This window comes from Patagioenas fasciata, chromosome 7 (genome assembly GCF_037038585.1).
Source record: "Patagioenas fasciata isolate bPatFas1 chromosome 7, bPatFas1.hap1, whole genome shotgun sequence".
Lineage (NCBI taxonomy): Eukaryota > Metazoa > Chordata > Aves > Columbiformes > Columbidae > Patagioenas > Patagioenas fasciata.
Genome location: NC_092526.1, coordinates 14,831,455 through 14,846,589, shown reverse-complemented (window position 1 = coordinate 14,846,589; position 15,135 = coordinate 14,831,455). Strand labels below are relative to the sequence as shown.

Sequence of the window (15,135 nt, the reverse complement as noted above, 5' to 3'; positions counted from 1 at the left end):
TAGAGAATGTTCATGAGGAGCAACTAAAAGACTATAAAAGCACTGGATGAGTGCAGAACTGTAATTCACTGCATCCAGCAACACCAGAACTAGTTGCACTGAGTAAAACATTAGTTTAAAGCACATTAAAATAAATAGTTCTGTACCCAGCAAGTAGGGAATTCCTGTAACTTGCTTTCCTAGGAGGCTGCAGAGGCAGACAATATAATTAAGTTCAAAAAGTGATTAGACAAGTTTATGAACACCAGATCCATAGTGGCTACTGAAAGAGATTGGCAATGACATAAACTCTAATGCCCTTAATAAAGCAACTGTGGGTGATGGGAACGTATTGAGAGTGGTACTGAAGACATTCGGACCTGTGTACTCACCCTAAGCTAGATCTCTCCAGCAGTCACTATTGGAGGCAGGACCTGCAGACATTTCTTCCCATCTGATGCTCTGACATCACTGGAGATCTCATCTGGAGCTAAACAGGGAGTCTGCACAGATGAAGAGCTCTAGCAACATACAGGGCATAGATACAATTCCACTGAACTGTCTCAGCAGCAGAATTAAGTCTGAACTAAAGTCTAAACTCAGAAATTGGGGCACGCTCCCTGCTGTGAGGTAGCACTAAATATTTCCTCCCAATAACAGAGGTAAAAAAGATAAATGCAGTGGTACCCAGGTGAGGGCAAACAGCTGTCTGGTATAAGGGGTCACAGACCTGCAGATGGTACATGGTACATCTCAATACCAAAATACAGGTCTAGCTGGGAGGCAGAGGGGAGAAGAGGAGGTGGAAACCTGAGTGCAAGCTGTATAATACTGAGGCATTATAGATCTTAAGAGGGACAGGCAGAATGTTCAGGGAAGTAGTGTCTACGATGGATTTTTTAAATCAAAGCTTGTGGCAACACGGTGTGGGAATTCTACTGGAAAGAGAAAAATAAAGAAGAAGCTGGGAAGAAAACCACCTAAAGACATTCCTATTTTTTTGATTTTGTTCTAGGACTGATCTTTTCTCAGTTCCTGCCTACGCAAACATGCTATAAACTTGATAGACTGTCAGGCAAGTACTATAAAGCAAGCTATCCTACCACTGATTTTAAGTCCTTGGTATGGTGGATGTGAGGCAGCTTCCCAAATGTTAAGCCTTTGAGTACACCCACTGCTTCTAGAAAACTGAGCAAATTCAGTCAGAGCTGAGAGTTTGTTCAGTTAATAAAGTGTTTTCATACCTTCAAACATCTTGTATGTTAACAGTTCAATTAAATGTGCATGTGCACATATGCACCTATCCTTGTACCTTCTTCAAGGTATCACCTGAAAAACCCCATAAAGAAAGGAAATCAGAGCCCCAGTGACCTAAATTTATTTTCATATTCCCAGAATACAGGCAGCACATTTAGAGGTAGTCCAAGCTTCCTGCTCGCCCACCTCCTCTCCTGCTACCTTGTCTTGGCCTGTACTTCTAAGGATGAGGTGGTGGTAAAGTTTGCAATTTTTTGCTAGAAGTGTGGGTGACTTTCCTAATTACGCCAACTGTCAGGTTTGCTCTGGTTTTGTGGGTGTCTCTCCAGCAGGCATGAAGAAGTCACAAGAGACTTGCAATTACTGGTCATAAATTATAAGTTTAATTTGCCAGCATCATGAGAAAGCCATCTATTCCTTTGATAAACAGACATTCATTCTGATGTTCACAAACCTCCTGAAAACCTCTCTGATGGCAGAGATGTACAAAAATGCAGTTCAGGGGTATTTAATTTCAGTTTTCAAAGACATGCTTGCAGATAAGCCATAGTATGACAGCGAGAACTGATAAGGCTGTTCCAGACAGCAGGAGGGGGAGATGAGTAACTCCTTTGCCAACTGCCAGATTGCATGTCTGACACATTGCAGATGTAAATCCAAGTAACTCAATGGGGAGACTATGCTGAATCATACCTGCTGGGGATGTGCCTACGTCTTCAGGGCAAGAGGTAGTAGAAAGACAGACAAATCCTTGATACAAACTGGAAGAGTTTTATGCACGCCAGGAGCCTCCCTCAGTTTCTTTCTGAGGCAGCCCAGAGTGTCATGCTTGTCTCCTTCCCCAGACATGTGATTTTTTTATTTTCTTTTTTTTTTCTTCCCCCAAATCAAAGGTGTGAAAACCAAAATTGCTATGTAACAACATGCATTTTTGCTGAATAGTAACATTCCAAACACAAAAGGAAAGTTAAATCTTTTTATTGCTACTCTCTGAAATGTGACAATGTTTTTACACCCTGCAGACAAGGGTTTTGGGTTTTAGTGCTACTGACTAAGATATCATCATAATTCATTCCATCTCCTTGGAAAAAAGAAAGCAAAGCCCAAAATGAGAGGAAGCTCTGAAATTGATTAGATTCTGTGCAAGAACGGGAACTTTTATAGTTCTATCAAGATCAGATGCAACTCTGGGAGATGCCCTTCCATCCAGCATTCACTGCTGGGACTCAGCGCAGAGTGTTACTGAGTGATGATATTCAGTCAGTTCGATTAGGTCATGTAACATTTCCTGCTGGCCTGTGAATGCAGCATTGTCATCAATACATGTGCATGATATACTGACTGCTGAAGGAAGATCTGAAGTGTGGTTCATTAACTGTAATTACACATTATGATACCCTGGTAACACAGATAGAGGACATAGTCGTTCAGGCATCCAGAAGCCTAGGCCAAATGAAGAAACAAAACCCAAGAGTTTTGATTTTTGTTCTGTTGCTCTGATCCCAAATTGAAGTCCCTCCAGTCACTTCTGGGCATAAACACAGGTGAGCATCTTCTACAGTGAGCCCAGCAAAATGCCCTATAGTTATCTGCACTTGTAGCTTATCTTTAAGTACAGGCATGGAAATTCTTTAAATCTTAGAAATCTTCAAGACACCTACAGTGTTCAGCACCACTGGGTCTTTAGGCTCTTCTATAATACAGCAGCAGTTCACCTCAAAATGGGTATCAGTTAATGCAGTTATTTAAAGCTTTGGGGGAAAATGCCTTTCTATAATTTAAAAACACTTAATACTCAGCTAAGAACAAATTGTTTCCCATATCTTATCATTTCAAGAATTCAAGCGATTTATTTTTGAGCATGTTCCACATCTTGCCAAACTTACAGCCTGAGGCTACTGAGAAAGTTTAGGATGAAAAACCGGAAGTGTAATTAAAAAATATACAAAAAGAAGAAAAAAGGAAGAAAAAAATGATGGTGTCTGCCACATGAACAGCACTGGATTATAATCTTTTTCTAATTTATCAGCTGGATCTGTACTAAAGAGTTACGAGTCCTACAGTTCTTGTGTGGTCAGTTGTCAGAACTGCTATGGCACCGCAGCAGCTGCAAGAGCGTAAGCTGGGCTACTGGACACTGTCCCTGTCTCCTCTCCCTTGAGGAGTCAGAGTCACAGCTTTGGTCCTGGACAAGTAGAGATGAGCAGCTGCCTGTCAGGAATCATCTTAGCCAGTCTGCCATTTGGCAGATAGCTTTAGCCCTGAAGTAGGATAGTTTATATACTGCCAATTTACACAAGATTATCACTATTTTTTTTTTTTTTTCTTTTAAAGGAGAAATGGGTTTTGATCTCTATGAATTGTCCCTAAACAAGAGGCACAACACACAAGAGGTATTTCAAAATGCCCTTATAGTTTACTTTTCAGTATATACATGACCAAGTACCCCTCAGAAATGTGTAAAAGTAAACACATGCAGACCTGCTCTACTATTGTGGCCTTCACCCTAAAAAAAAAAAAAAAAAGAAAAAATCAGAAATAATCAGAGTGGGATTATATTCTTTTAATATGTTGGTTGTGTTGCAGGTGAAAGTATCTGTAAGACATTAGTTGCCCCTCTTTATGAGTAGTTATGCTTGCATTTTGTTTTCTCTTTGTGTTCCACCATGGATGCTAATATTAATTTTTTGGAAAATGATTAGCAATACAAGCAATTTTTTGGCTGGTAAATTCTGATGATAGCAAGAGACACAGCTCACAGGTTTTAAAAATAGATTGGCAGTAAGACATCTGATTACTGGATCCATAAACAATCAGTGTTATAGTAACTTTCCTGGAACCAGGCAGGTTTCTTATACATCTCATTGTATTTTTAACACAATAGGAACTCGCACGGCCAGCTCCCCTTAAGGCTTTCAGTGGGATTTTTTCTAACCTACTAATGAATGTAAGAGCTGATAATAATCAAGGATGATACAGACACTATGAGTAGACAGACAAGACTTTGAAGAGATTCAGAAGCCTGCCCTTAATGTCATTGATCTCTCTGCATAAGCAAATGCAAAATCCTGACTCCAAGAGAGAGTCAAGTGGAAGACAGACATCCCAAGTAGCTACTGGAGATTTGGTACTGCAGAGAGACACAAACTGATCAGACTCTTTGCTTTCTTGTTGCTGTTAAATTAAATCAGAGTGAAAACTTTATTCCTTCTATCATGAGGGGAAAATTAGTTTTACCCCATAAATGGTACGACCAACCACCACCTTAAACATCATATTCAGGGCTATGAGACTCAGAAAAGAGTACATCCCTCCTCTACAGAAACATCAGAACATTCTAGAGCAATCTGGATACTTTCTATCTTTAGTATACAGTTAAAACAGTAAATTAATAAATACATCCATTTACCATTAGCTACATACTGCTTTTGTGGCTTCTAAGTAGTACTTTACATTGTAGAAGCTCTCAGAGCCTTTGTATGCATGAACTTAGAGTGGAAAGTCCTCTGCAAAGCTCTGACCCCCTTGCATGAGAGAACAGGCACTGCACAGTGGTATCCAAGAAAGAAGAAGGCTTTTCACTCTATTCTGTAATGCTACTATTTGTTTTATTTATTTATTTATTATTATTATTATTATTATTACCTTCTCAGTCACAGTGTCGTCTGTGTGTGCTGTATGATCAATAAGAGTTAACAAAGAAAGATTTGGGATCATGCACTTACTCGGAGTGTTCAAGAGACGTGATTTTTTGCAGTGGTAGGCTGTCTCCTGTTCACAGTACTCTGCACTGTTTATCATGGCTTCAAGCTGCTCCAAACTGCTGTTGTAGTTAAAGGGCATGGTGTACGGCTTCTCTGGACTAGCTCCTTGGACTCTGGTTAGGCCTGTGTTGTTGTGCTGCACTGTAGTCCAGATTTTATCTTCTGTTAAATGAAAAAGGTTTGAATGGGAAGTTAATAGCACAAAACTATTAACAAACAGGGAACACAAAAACAGTTGAAATATAATGCTTTACTGCATTGGAGAGAGGATCAGCAGGACCCAGGGCTCTGAAATGGTGACTCTGTGATGAAGACCTGTTACAGGTCAGGGTAGCCCACAGAGCCATGAGAGCACAACCCATGCTGTTATAGCAGCAAATGGTAGTGGAGAACTGCAGTTGATGAGCTTGCACAAACTCACCACAAACTCTTGCCAGAAGGGTAAATCTGAGAGTATGTTCTTACCACCTAGCTTGGAAGTCAGTTCACTCATCTTACTCAGTTCTCAGATTTTTCTACATATAAGTTGAGCAATGCCCTTCTTGAATGATGGTACAGAGCGCCATATGACTCGACATCTGTAGTTAACTGTAAATGTTGATGCTTTTCCATGCTGGGGAGCCCATTCTCCTCCCCTTCATTGCATTTACTGGTAGAATAAGGGATTTCATAGATAACAGAAAGCAGAACCTAGGTTTAAGCACAACCCTGCACCGTAACAACCCAACTCATGGCCAGCGTTGGGCTTGGCATGATTAGCAGGACATTCCAATTAGAAACAATCAGCTTAGCAGGGAGGCTGTTTCCCAGCTGGTTCCAGTGAGATAGCAATGGGAAGATAACGAGGACAGCCTGAACAGCCAATCTGCCAGGTGACCTAGAGAGAATGGCAAACACTTTAATGGGGATTCACAGGAGTGAGCCCTGTACATGCTCCATGATGTTGTTAGTAGTCACATCCAGTAAATCCTCTCTTTATCAAAGACTCTGGTTGCCCAGGGAGGATAGAAGATACTTGACAGGGAAAAAGTTAAGGAAGTAAACTGTAATCATTCCATGAGAGGAAGATTTCAATCTGACTTGCAGAAACTGATGGACAGTTGCAAAGCAAGAGGCAAGACCTAGACGAGAGGTTTCTATTTTGTTAAGCCTGTTTCAACAGGGAAACTGTCAATAATGCTGAACCAGATCTTTTTTTAAACCAGTTTCTAAAACTGTGCATTTAAGTATTCAGATGGTTTTAGCAGATTATCTGGTCTGAGCTTCTGCAGACCATCAGCTTTCCGGTCACTCCTCGATACACTGGCATGATAAGGGCCATAGCTTTGTGGCCACTGAAATGAATTGTCTTTTGCTGAGCTACAAATAATGCACAGATTACTTCAACGGAACACTAATAGGTGTATAAAACCCCTAAATAGACTAACTGTCCAAAGACACTTGGATGGTTTAATGGATTATCATTATGGAGGCATTCAGATGACAGACAAGTAAAAACAACCATCTGGAAACCATTTAAAGAGGTCTGTTCCAAGACCTGGCTGCAAGCTAGGGAGAAATTACTCTCCCAGTACTGCATGACAATAAGTGTAAGGTTAGTTTACACTCAGAAAACCATACATTTACTCACAACACACTCATAATTTATGTGATGGTGGACAGAAAGAGTTTGTTCATAGATCTGTAATCCTGTGTTTCTTATTGAGTTCAGGATGCTGCTTGTGGATCCTTTGAATGATACTCAATGAAACTGCTACAATGTGTGATACACAAAAGTTAGACCAAAATCACAAGAAATATTACAAATTCATAGCTTGTAAAATTTGCCTCCGTGGTTGTAATCATAGTCAACATTGTAGCACAAAACCCTGCAGTACTGTAAAATATATTGCTTCCAACACAATATAATTAAATTACTTCATAACACACATCTTGTACATCTGAAAGTAGTGATTCTTATCAGCCAGAGTTTCTGGTTTTTCTTTTGTTCTCTAAAGGACTGACATGAACAGAGTGAATTTTTCAGAAGCAGTTGAGGGTGAGCTAACTTTCCTCTCACTGAAGTTGGGAGAAGTTTAACCCCTGCCTTCACAAACAAAACAAAACAAAACAAAAACAAACAAACCAACCAAAAAAAAAAAACCTTAAAAAAATCAAAATATCCTGTTTCTGATGATCTAGGTGAGATGCAAAACCAAGAGAACATGGAACAAAATGGTTGCTGAAATTCCAGATAAGCAGTCACAAGCTCCTCCCCACTAAGAGTTATTAACATAATTTTGAGAAACCGCAATAAAATCAGTGCTCACAATGGTGGCTACAGTGCTGCTCAGGAAGTACAACAGCTGAATGTTAGAGGGGCAGAGTGGTTAATGCTACTGGGCTGTCCAAGCTGTGTACCTGTACACCAATAAAGGTGTTGCGTGGGTACCTGCAAAGCCAAAAGTATCAATATCTAGTAATTGAGAAGCAATGAAGGATTACTAGGAAAAACTTATTAAAAGTAGCATAACATAAAACTGTCTTTCCAAGAAGTGTTGGAAATGTAATTAATTGTCATGTTTGAAATGAGGTTGGACAAGACATCAGTAAACATATTGTTAGGGACAAGCACTCATTAACAAGTGTGTTAGACAAACAATGTGACAGGTCTTTTCTCTTGTTTTCCTATGTGATTGTTCATTAATTTTCAATGGTCTTGTTATAATTACAGCGGTACTCAGCTGTCCCTCTGAGATGTGAACTTTGACATTCAAGAACTTATTTTCTCTGCAGGATCTTTTAGAAACGACAAGCTAACCATAGGTTTCCATCCTCTAATTTGCAAAGGGAAAGGAAAAACAAATCAAGCTTCTCTCCATACTCAAAGCAACTGTGATTTAGAAAGTGCATCAGAACAGAAAGTTAAAAAAATAACAGCAGAAGGGAAGAATTTCAGAGTCACATTTCAGACATTTCCTAACTTACACATGCCTGATCTGTTATGCTTATTACTTTTACAGATGAAATCTGTGCTTTGCTGGTCACTTCAAAGATTCCCTCTATGCTCCATCTTTGAAGTAAAGGTAACCAGCAGTTCTAAAAAATACATGTAAGTTTGGCTCACTGATCTAGTGAAAGGGAAGTCACAGCCACCATGAAGCATACCTCTGGGATGGCAAAAGTAACCGCCACTGTTTGTTTCTTTTCCCTGTGCACAGTTGATGTAGGAAGAGCACAGGAACAAATTCTCTGCTACCATTTTTATTTTTAATTTAAAAAAAAGGCTTTAAAAAATCGGAGTCTGAAACCGAGTCTTCAGATTAGAATGGCAGCCCAACACACTGCCGATGCAAGACAAAAGAGCTGGTGACACCAACGCTAGAGGAGAAAAAGTAAGAGGGATTTATTCAACCAGATCAGCCACACTTATTCTTGCTTCCCAGGGAAAAAATAAATAGTTCAATTTTAGAAAGAGGAACGTGAGGTGCAGAGGGGCTACATAATGTGCACAAAGTCATGCACAACCCGCTAAAAGAATAAGGGATTGCATTCACACACCACAGTAAAAAACCAACCAACCAACCAACCAAAACCACAACACCAAAACAACAGAAAACATAACTTCTTTCAAAAGGACACTCCTTGATTTACATGCAGCAAATGAGCCTGAAAATTATTTGAACTTTAGTCTGCTTTGGACAGAGTGTGAGAGCCAACACTTCTCTCTCCTGAGTCTCAGCTGGCAGAAGAAGTAACTTAGAGCTGGAGGGCAGTAAATTCTTGAACCATTCCAAGACAAAGCAAGACCATGTGCACTTGCTTCCATAGATCAGAAAACCAGACAAAAATAAACTCAACTTTTCTTCTGAAGACCCTCACCACTCCCACTCAGGTCAGCTCTCGAGATTTATTTGAGCACCATTTTCTCCACCTCATACTCAGCATCATTTGGAAAAATATCATACTATTTTCTCAAAGTCACATGCACATGTTTAGCCACGGATGGTCCCAGAATACATATGCCTCAGAATGAGGTCAAGGAATTATACCCTTAAAGATCGATCAGCATGTACTCTGAAGCCTACTGACAACAATCTGGGAGCTTGCCCTTCAGGCATACTTCAGGACATATGTAAGAAACATAGCTGCAATCTGGACATGCACACAGCAATGTGCAACAGCTGTCTGCAACTTATCTCCATGACTTGCATATGTCTTTGCAGAGGCATACATCTCACGGATTGTGTCTATGGCTTTTGAAAATGGGACTCCAAATGCTATTCCTTTTTCACAATATAAAGAACATTTTGAAAACAAAACGAAACAAAACAAACTTTTTGATTATTTTTTTCACTATATTTTTAGGTAGCAACACTGTAATCATAGAGGTAAACCAAGCTGGGTGTCACTAGCTCCTTCTAGCCATCTCCATATCTGGAAACCACTAAATTAGGTAGATAAGGCTCTCTTTTCCTTTATTTCAACAAACAGGTTATATCTATTTCACATCTGTCCACACTATATGTTTTTTCCTGTTTACTCAATTTAATGAGCTCTCTCTGCACTTCTGAATTTGCAATAAGAATGAAAAAGTTGTTCTCCAGGCAAAGGTCACTGCTTATTTTTACCTTCTATTATTCTACTTTATTATTTGATTACTTTCTCAGCTTGGTAAAATTTCAAACCACACACAAGCCAAAAGACATTCAAAATGCAGTAGGAGAGTGCAGCCACATCTACTGTATAGCCTGGAATAGTCAGCCTTGAAAAGCAGATTTCCTAAATGCTTGTTAAATTGTTCCATAATTCAAAGGTGACAATGCTTTAATTTCAGGGTAATGCTACAGCTTTATGACTTTGCAGTTTTATTTAATGGTCCAATTTACTAGGATATTATGTAGCCTGTATTTGGTCCTAGGAGATGTTTTTACAGCATGGGACTGCAATGCATTCAGCACATTTTAGGCCCTCTGTTTAGCCTTGCTCATAGTTCTATCATCTTGCTGGAAGCCTCCAAGTTGCTTTTGGCAGCACACAAATTAAATTGTGGGAAATTAGAGCAGCTGGAAAACTGTCTTTCAATGAGTCCTGTATTGTCTAATTCTCATTTTTATTCTTCAACTTGAAATATCTCTGTGGAGCACATTTCACCCATACAAACTGCATCACTCCTTTGTGATTTAGGATGTTTGTCACAAAACAAGATTATTTGGACTGATTAAATTGCCAACAAGCCAAACATACGGTAAATGCTACATGAGAGAGAGAGAAATTGCTCTGAGAGCTTGTATGATGCATTTGTTCATGGTGTTCTACATTGAGTGCCAAATATTGTCCTGAATGCTGTACCAGTGATTACAGGAGCAACCTCACAAACTCTCCTTCTTGAAAACTGTAATAAGCTGCACTGGCAGCTCAACTCTGCAGTACTAACATACACCCCTCATAGAATATGAAAAAACAATGTCTTAGAGCAAACAGCTTTAGTTCACTGATTCTAAGAAGGGATTTTCTTAGCCTGCTATGAAACCCACCCTTTTTTTTTTTTTCTTTTCCTGCTGGCTAACCCAGCAATATGTGCTTTTGCAGCTTGTTTTGTGCTCATCAGTCTCCTCCTAGCTTCCAACTCAGCCACTTCCAGCCAGTGCAGAAGCACCACAATGGATTTCCATGGAAAATATTCTGGGGGGTTCCCGTTCCCCTAGTCCTGTGTGCAGCCCACTCTCCGATGGCACTGGCAGACTGTACCTGTCGGTGTGTGTTCCTCAGGGCTGCTCACGCCTGGAAATATTCCCAGTCTGTAAATCCCTTCTGGCAGTTGGCAGACAGAACCAGGAAGGCAGAGGGGTTGCAGTGATATCCCTGGATGCAGACATGCTGTTCCAGCCTTGGCAGGGAGGAGTCAAGTTCCCATCTTCCTTGTGGTCCAGGCATGAAGTTTGCTCACTCTGAGCCCATGGTTCAAAGGGTCTCTGTCAGTGGAATGACCACACCAGGCAACTCTGATGGATGAGAACAAGATGCCTCTTCTGCAACACCTTGGATTCTCATCAGCCCATGTTGTACTGAAGCCCATAGATGCCAAACCATTATGCTGCCACCCTACTTTTTGATGATCTTACATTTCCATACTACTTCTAATACAGGGTAATTACCACAAACGGTGAGAAATATTCTTCTCCAAAACATTGAAGAGACACTCATTGAATTATTTCCTAATGTAAAATGGACACTTCTCCACTACACTCACTGCACTTGTGACAGTAGTGCACTCCTCTTTGACTCTGTCTCCATCTAAGCAGAGTTCTGAGACACTCAAAATATCAATATTCTGCTGTTTCACATGCTTTGCAAATGTTCAGACATCTGCATGAACCTGGCAGACAAGTGGAGCCCACAGGAGTCTTGTTGTTCTTCTGATGCAACATCAGGAAACTGGGCAGGACATCTCTGGGTTTCCAATATGGCACCCCTGTGTCTGGGGCAAATGGATGCAACCCTTGTAACTAAGACAGCTGGAGTGACTTTTAGAGAGCCACAGCTTACCATTAACTTCTGAGCGCTGCAGACTTGGTAGGAGAGTGATCAAGTTGCAATAACTTTTTTTTCATGTCTGCTCTTATGTTCCCCTGTACTGCAGCTTCCTTGGGGGCCTCCTGCAATTGTGATAGGGAAGGTGGCCGGCAGGACTTCTGCTGTGAAGCTCATCAGAAACACAGCAATTTCTCAATGCAGGTTTTGCTGAAAACAGCAAGGTAGCTGTTGACACCTCAATGCCTTTGACATCATATAAATACTAAAGGTTGTTTTTCATTTTATGAAGTTCTGCAATAGTTAATGAAAATTCAAAACATAAATGTATAAATTTTCGGAACTACAGTGTGCCTAACGACCTGTAGTGTCTGAGGGGATAAACTGTAAAGATTTAAGGGCTGATTTTAATCCAAGCAGTAGTAAATAATTTGTAAAGAACCCCCATTTGTTGTTCTCTCCAGTGATAAAGTCAATCACAATTACAGATAATAAGCTGCAAGGTGACTCACTTAAAACAAAAACAAACAAACAAACAACAAACGAATAAAAAACACACTCCAAAAACTTCCTTAAGAAGTTCGAAGCTGTAAAATCTTATCTGCCTCATTCTGAGAATCTCAAGGAGTTTTGCCATCTAAGTTCTTGTCCTGCAATTCCATAGTTGCAGGTAATAAAACCAGAATTAAGGGCATGACCTCCTCCTCTCTATTATTGCCTCAGCCTAACGGTGACAGCTCTCCATTCCACACGAGAGCTTGCCAAGTCCACAAGAAACTTAACAAGGGTTGAATGACAAGGTGACTTCTGTATCATTTTAATTGCTGTACAAAGTAAAAGAAGCTTATTTGTAATGGAAAAATGTATTAATAAATTATATAAGCAGATGAACTGAGATTTTTGTGTGGTAACAAAGGGAAAGGTAGATGCCATGGACAGTAACACCGCCATGATTACATTGGAAATATCAGTGAGGATCCCTACTTGCAAGGACTGAGGTGTAGCCAGCTCTGACTTGTAGCAGTCCATCCCTTTGTTACACCAGTCTGCTTCTTGTTCACAGCAAAATCAGTAAAGCTTAACTACTACAGTGTTTTCCTTAAGTGACTGACCAAATATCATGCCTATGTGGGACTATTTAGACAGTTCAAGTATTCAGACACTTCAACTACCAACAAAACTTGTATCCTCCTGAATTCAATCCTTTTTATATACCACAAAATATGCACTCTAGGGAAGAATAAAATATTGATCATTGTTAGCTGAATAATAATAATTAAAAAAAAAGGGCTAGAGACAATTTAGAAAAAATTGCAAGTATAACTTTGGCGATCTTCTTCACATCTCTTTAGAATCACTTACTTTAAGATTTAAAAACAGTTTCTATACAGTTTTCTGAAACAGAGAAAATAAAGCTTTACTTTTCTTGCATCAGAAGAATAGGCAATATTTGCATTTTGAAAGGAGAATGCAAAACAGAGAAGATTGTCAACAAGGAGAGATGTATCTTTGTTCATTAATACTTTTTTCATTATGGCAGTTTCAAAAACAGATCTTGGACTAACAGCAGGAGCTGGGATAAGGACTTTCCCCAATCTGCAGCCCTGGATGGAAAAAAAGAATACAAAAATAAAAAGGCAAACTATTTGAGGACTGGGCAGATTTCTAGCCAAGATAAAAATTAACCACTGATCTAGTCATGGCAATTTCTAAGCATTATTGATTTGATAGCCCAGGGTCTTCATATGGTAAAACAGCTTCAGTAAAGTACAGTGACAGAATTGTAAGCAAATCTTTCAGATAGCAAGCGTAAAATTTACTCCAGGAGATGAGGAAAGGCCATTACAAACAATTTCCATACAGGGCAGCAAAACAAGTACATGGGTGTGGATCACATGTCTATAGACTTTGCACTGGAGAATATGGTTATTAGTATTTAAGTAGTACTGCAGACAGATCAATATATTTCTAAGCAACAAGAGAAAAAGAATAAGCTTCACAATGTTGGAAATACTGCCAGACTAAATGTTCAGGGTGTCCATTAGCCTTTTTCTATATTGATTGTTAACAGTCACTTCAGTGGGAAGTGAAGATTAATTCAACTGAGCTATTTATCAAACAATCAGCCTACAGAGAAAATTTCTTTCCCAGTGATGGTGGTTGTTCATTACTCCAAAGCACAACAGGATTTATTCTTTGTACTTTATGCAAAATAAAAGTGTAGGTGCAGAGTACTATGGATGATGGAGAACCCAGGTAAAGTAAGCAGAACTAGTTCACATTCCCATGCAGACAGCCCTGGAAACAGGCTAGCTGTGTTCCTATGATGCTGAACACAACTATCTCAAACTCAGAAGCCCTGCATGGACCCACACAATTCCTCATGGTGTCTCACAGCATCCAACTATTTACAATCAGGTACATAAGACTGGTTCACTTCCCTCATGCACACACATATTTGGTATGGATTCCTCATTGTTTCTTACAATTGGTGAATTTCCCTGTGAAAGTTACTTTCCTTTGTGTATAAGAAAAATATAAGGTGATGAAAACATTATGTTAATAACATGTGTTTGGTTTTTTTTTTTTTTTTAATGTAGTTTTGAGTTTGTTATCTTTTGCTGTCATTGAACTGTCTCTTTATTCCTATTGTAAGAAAATGTAAAGGAATGTCAATTCTGTCAATGAGGTCCGTTCACTTTGGGTCTTCCCAATCTAAATAGCCCTGGAATATTTACTTGTAACCTCTCTTTGTACAAATACTTTTCTATGCCTTCAATTAGGTACATTACTATTCCTGACAATCTCCTATTTCAACAACATATTTTACTTTTACAAGAAATAAACAACCTTCAAGATGAAATCCTTCTGAAATACTTCACACACTCTTCCTGCTTCTTGACCAACTTAAATAATAGGATGTCATCTACAATTTTTGTCACCTTGCTTTTTCAGCCACTTCTCCAGACAATGAACAAATACATTTACCAACTCTGGTATCAGCAGATATCCTGTGACATTCTACTCTTACATTTCTTGCCATGCTGAAAATTGGCTTTTTATTTTTTAATACTTTCTTCCTCTTATTTTCTCCCTGTAAAATTTCCCTTCCCTTATTTCTGTCTCCTCCTTTTTCTTTGTATGATTTCCCAATTCCCTCTCAACACACACAATCACAATTTTCTGCTTTCTTCAGAATTTTTATTCAGCAGTGGACTGTTATAGTTGACAGGCTGCACAGAAATCACTGGGACCACAGACACAACAAATTAACTTGTAATGTTGATACATCACCATACTCACATCACATTTTGGATGCCTGTGATCAGACATCAATATGTGACAAAGCTGCAGTTAATCTGCATTGGTTTATAACTGGCTACAAACAAGATCCCTATCTGTTCAACTAAACAGCTAAAAATTAGAAACAATTTTAAACAAATGTAACTGAACATTAAGGAAAACACTGCTTTCTAAATGCAATGATGCTGTTAATTTCTGAATATCTGATTCCTTCTTTGAATTCATCCTTCACAGATTCAAGGCGCTGTAATTCCCAGAAGTCATTAGCTCACTACACCTCTACTTTTAAAAGCACTAAATGAGTCATTTCTCTGGATTT

At 39.3% G+C, this 15,135-nt stretch overlaps 1 protein-coding gene across 4 annotated transcripts in view; it reads right to left on the bottom strand.

Moving 5' to 3' along the window:
• Positions 1-15,135, bottom strand: part of CNTNAP5 (contactin associated protein family member 5) — a 272,016-nt gene that overhangs the window by 76,253 nt on the left and 180,628 nt on the right. For all 4 annotated transcript variants that reach the window (XM_071810877.1, XM_065840744.2, XM_065840745.2 and 1 more), the window contains one exon: positions 4,962-5,162. In XM_071810877.1, the coding sequence (XP_071666978.1) occupies positions 4,962-5,162 (201 nt within the window). The remainder of the gene's footprint in view (positions 1-4,961; positions 5,163-15,135) is intronic.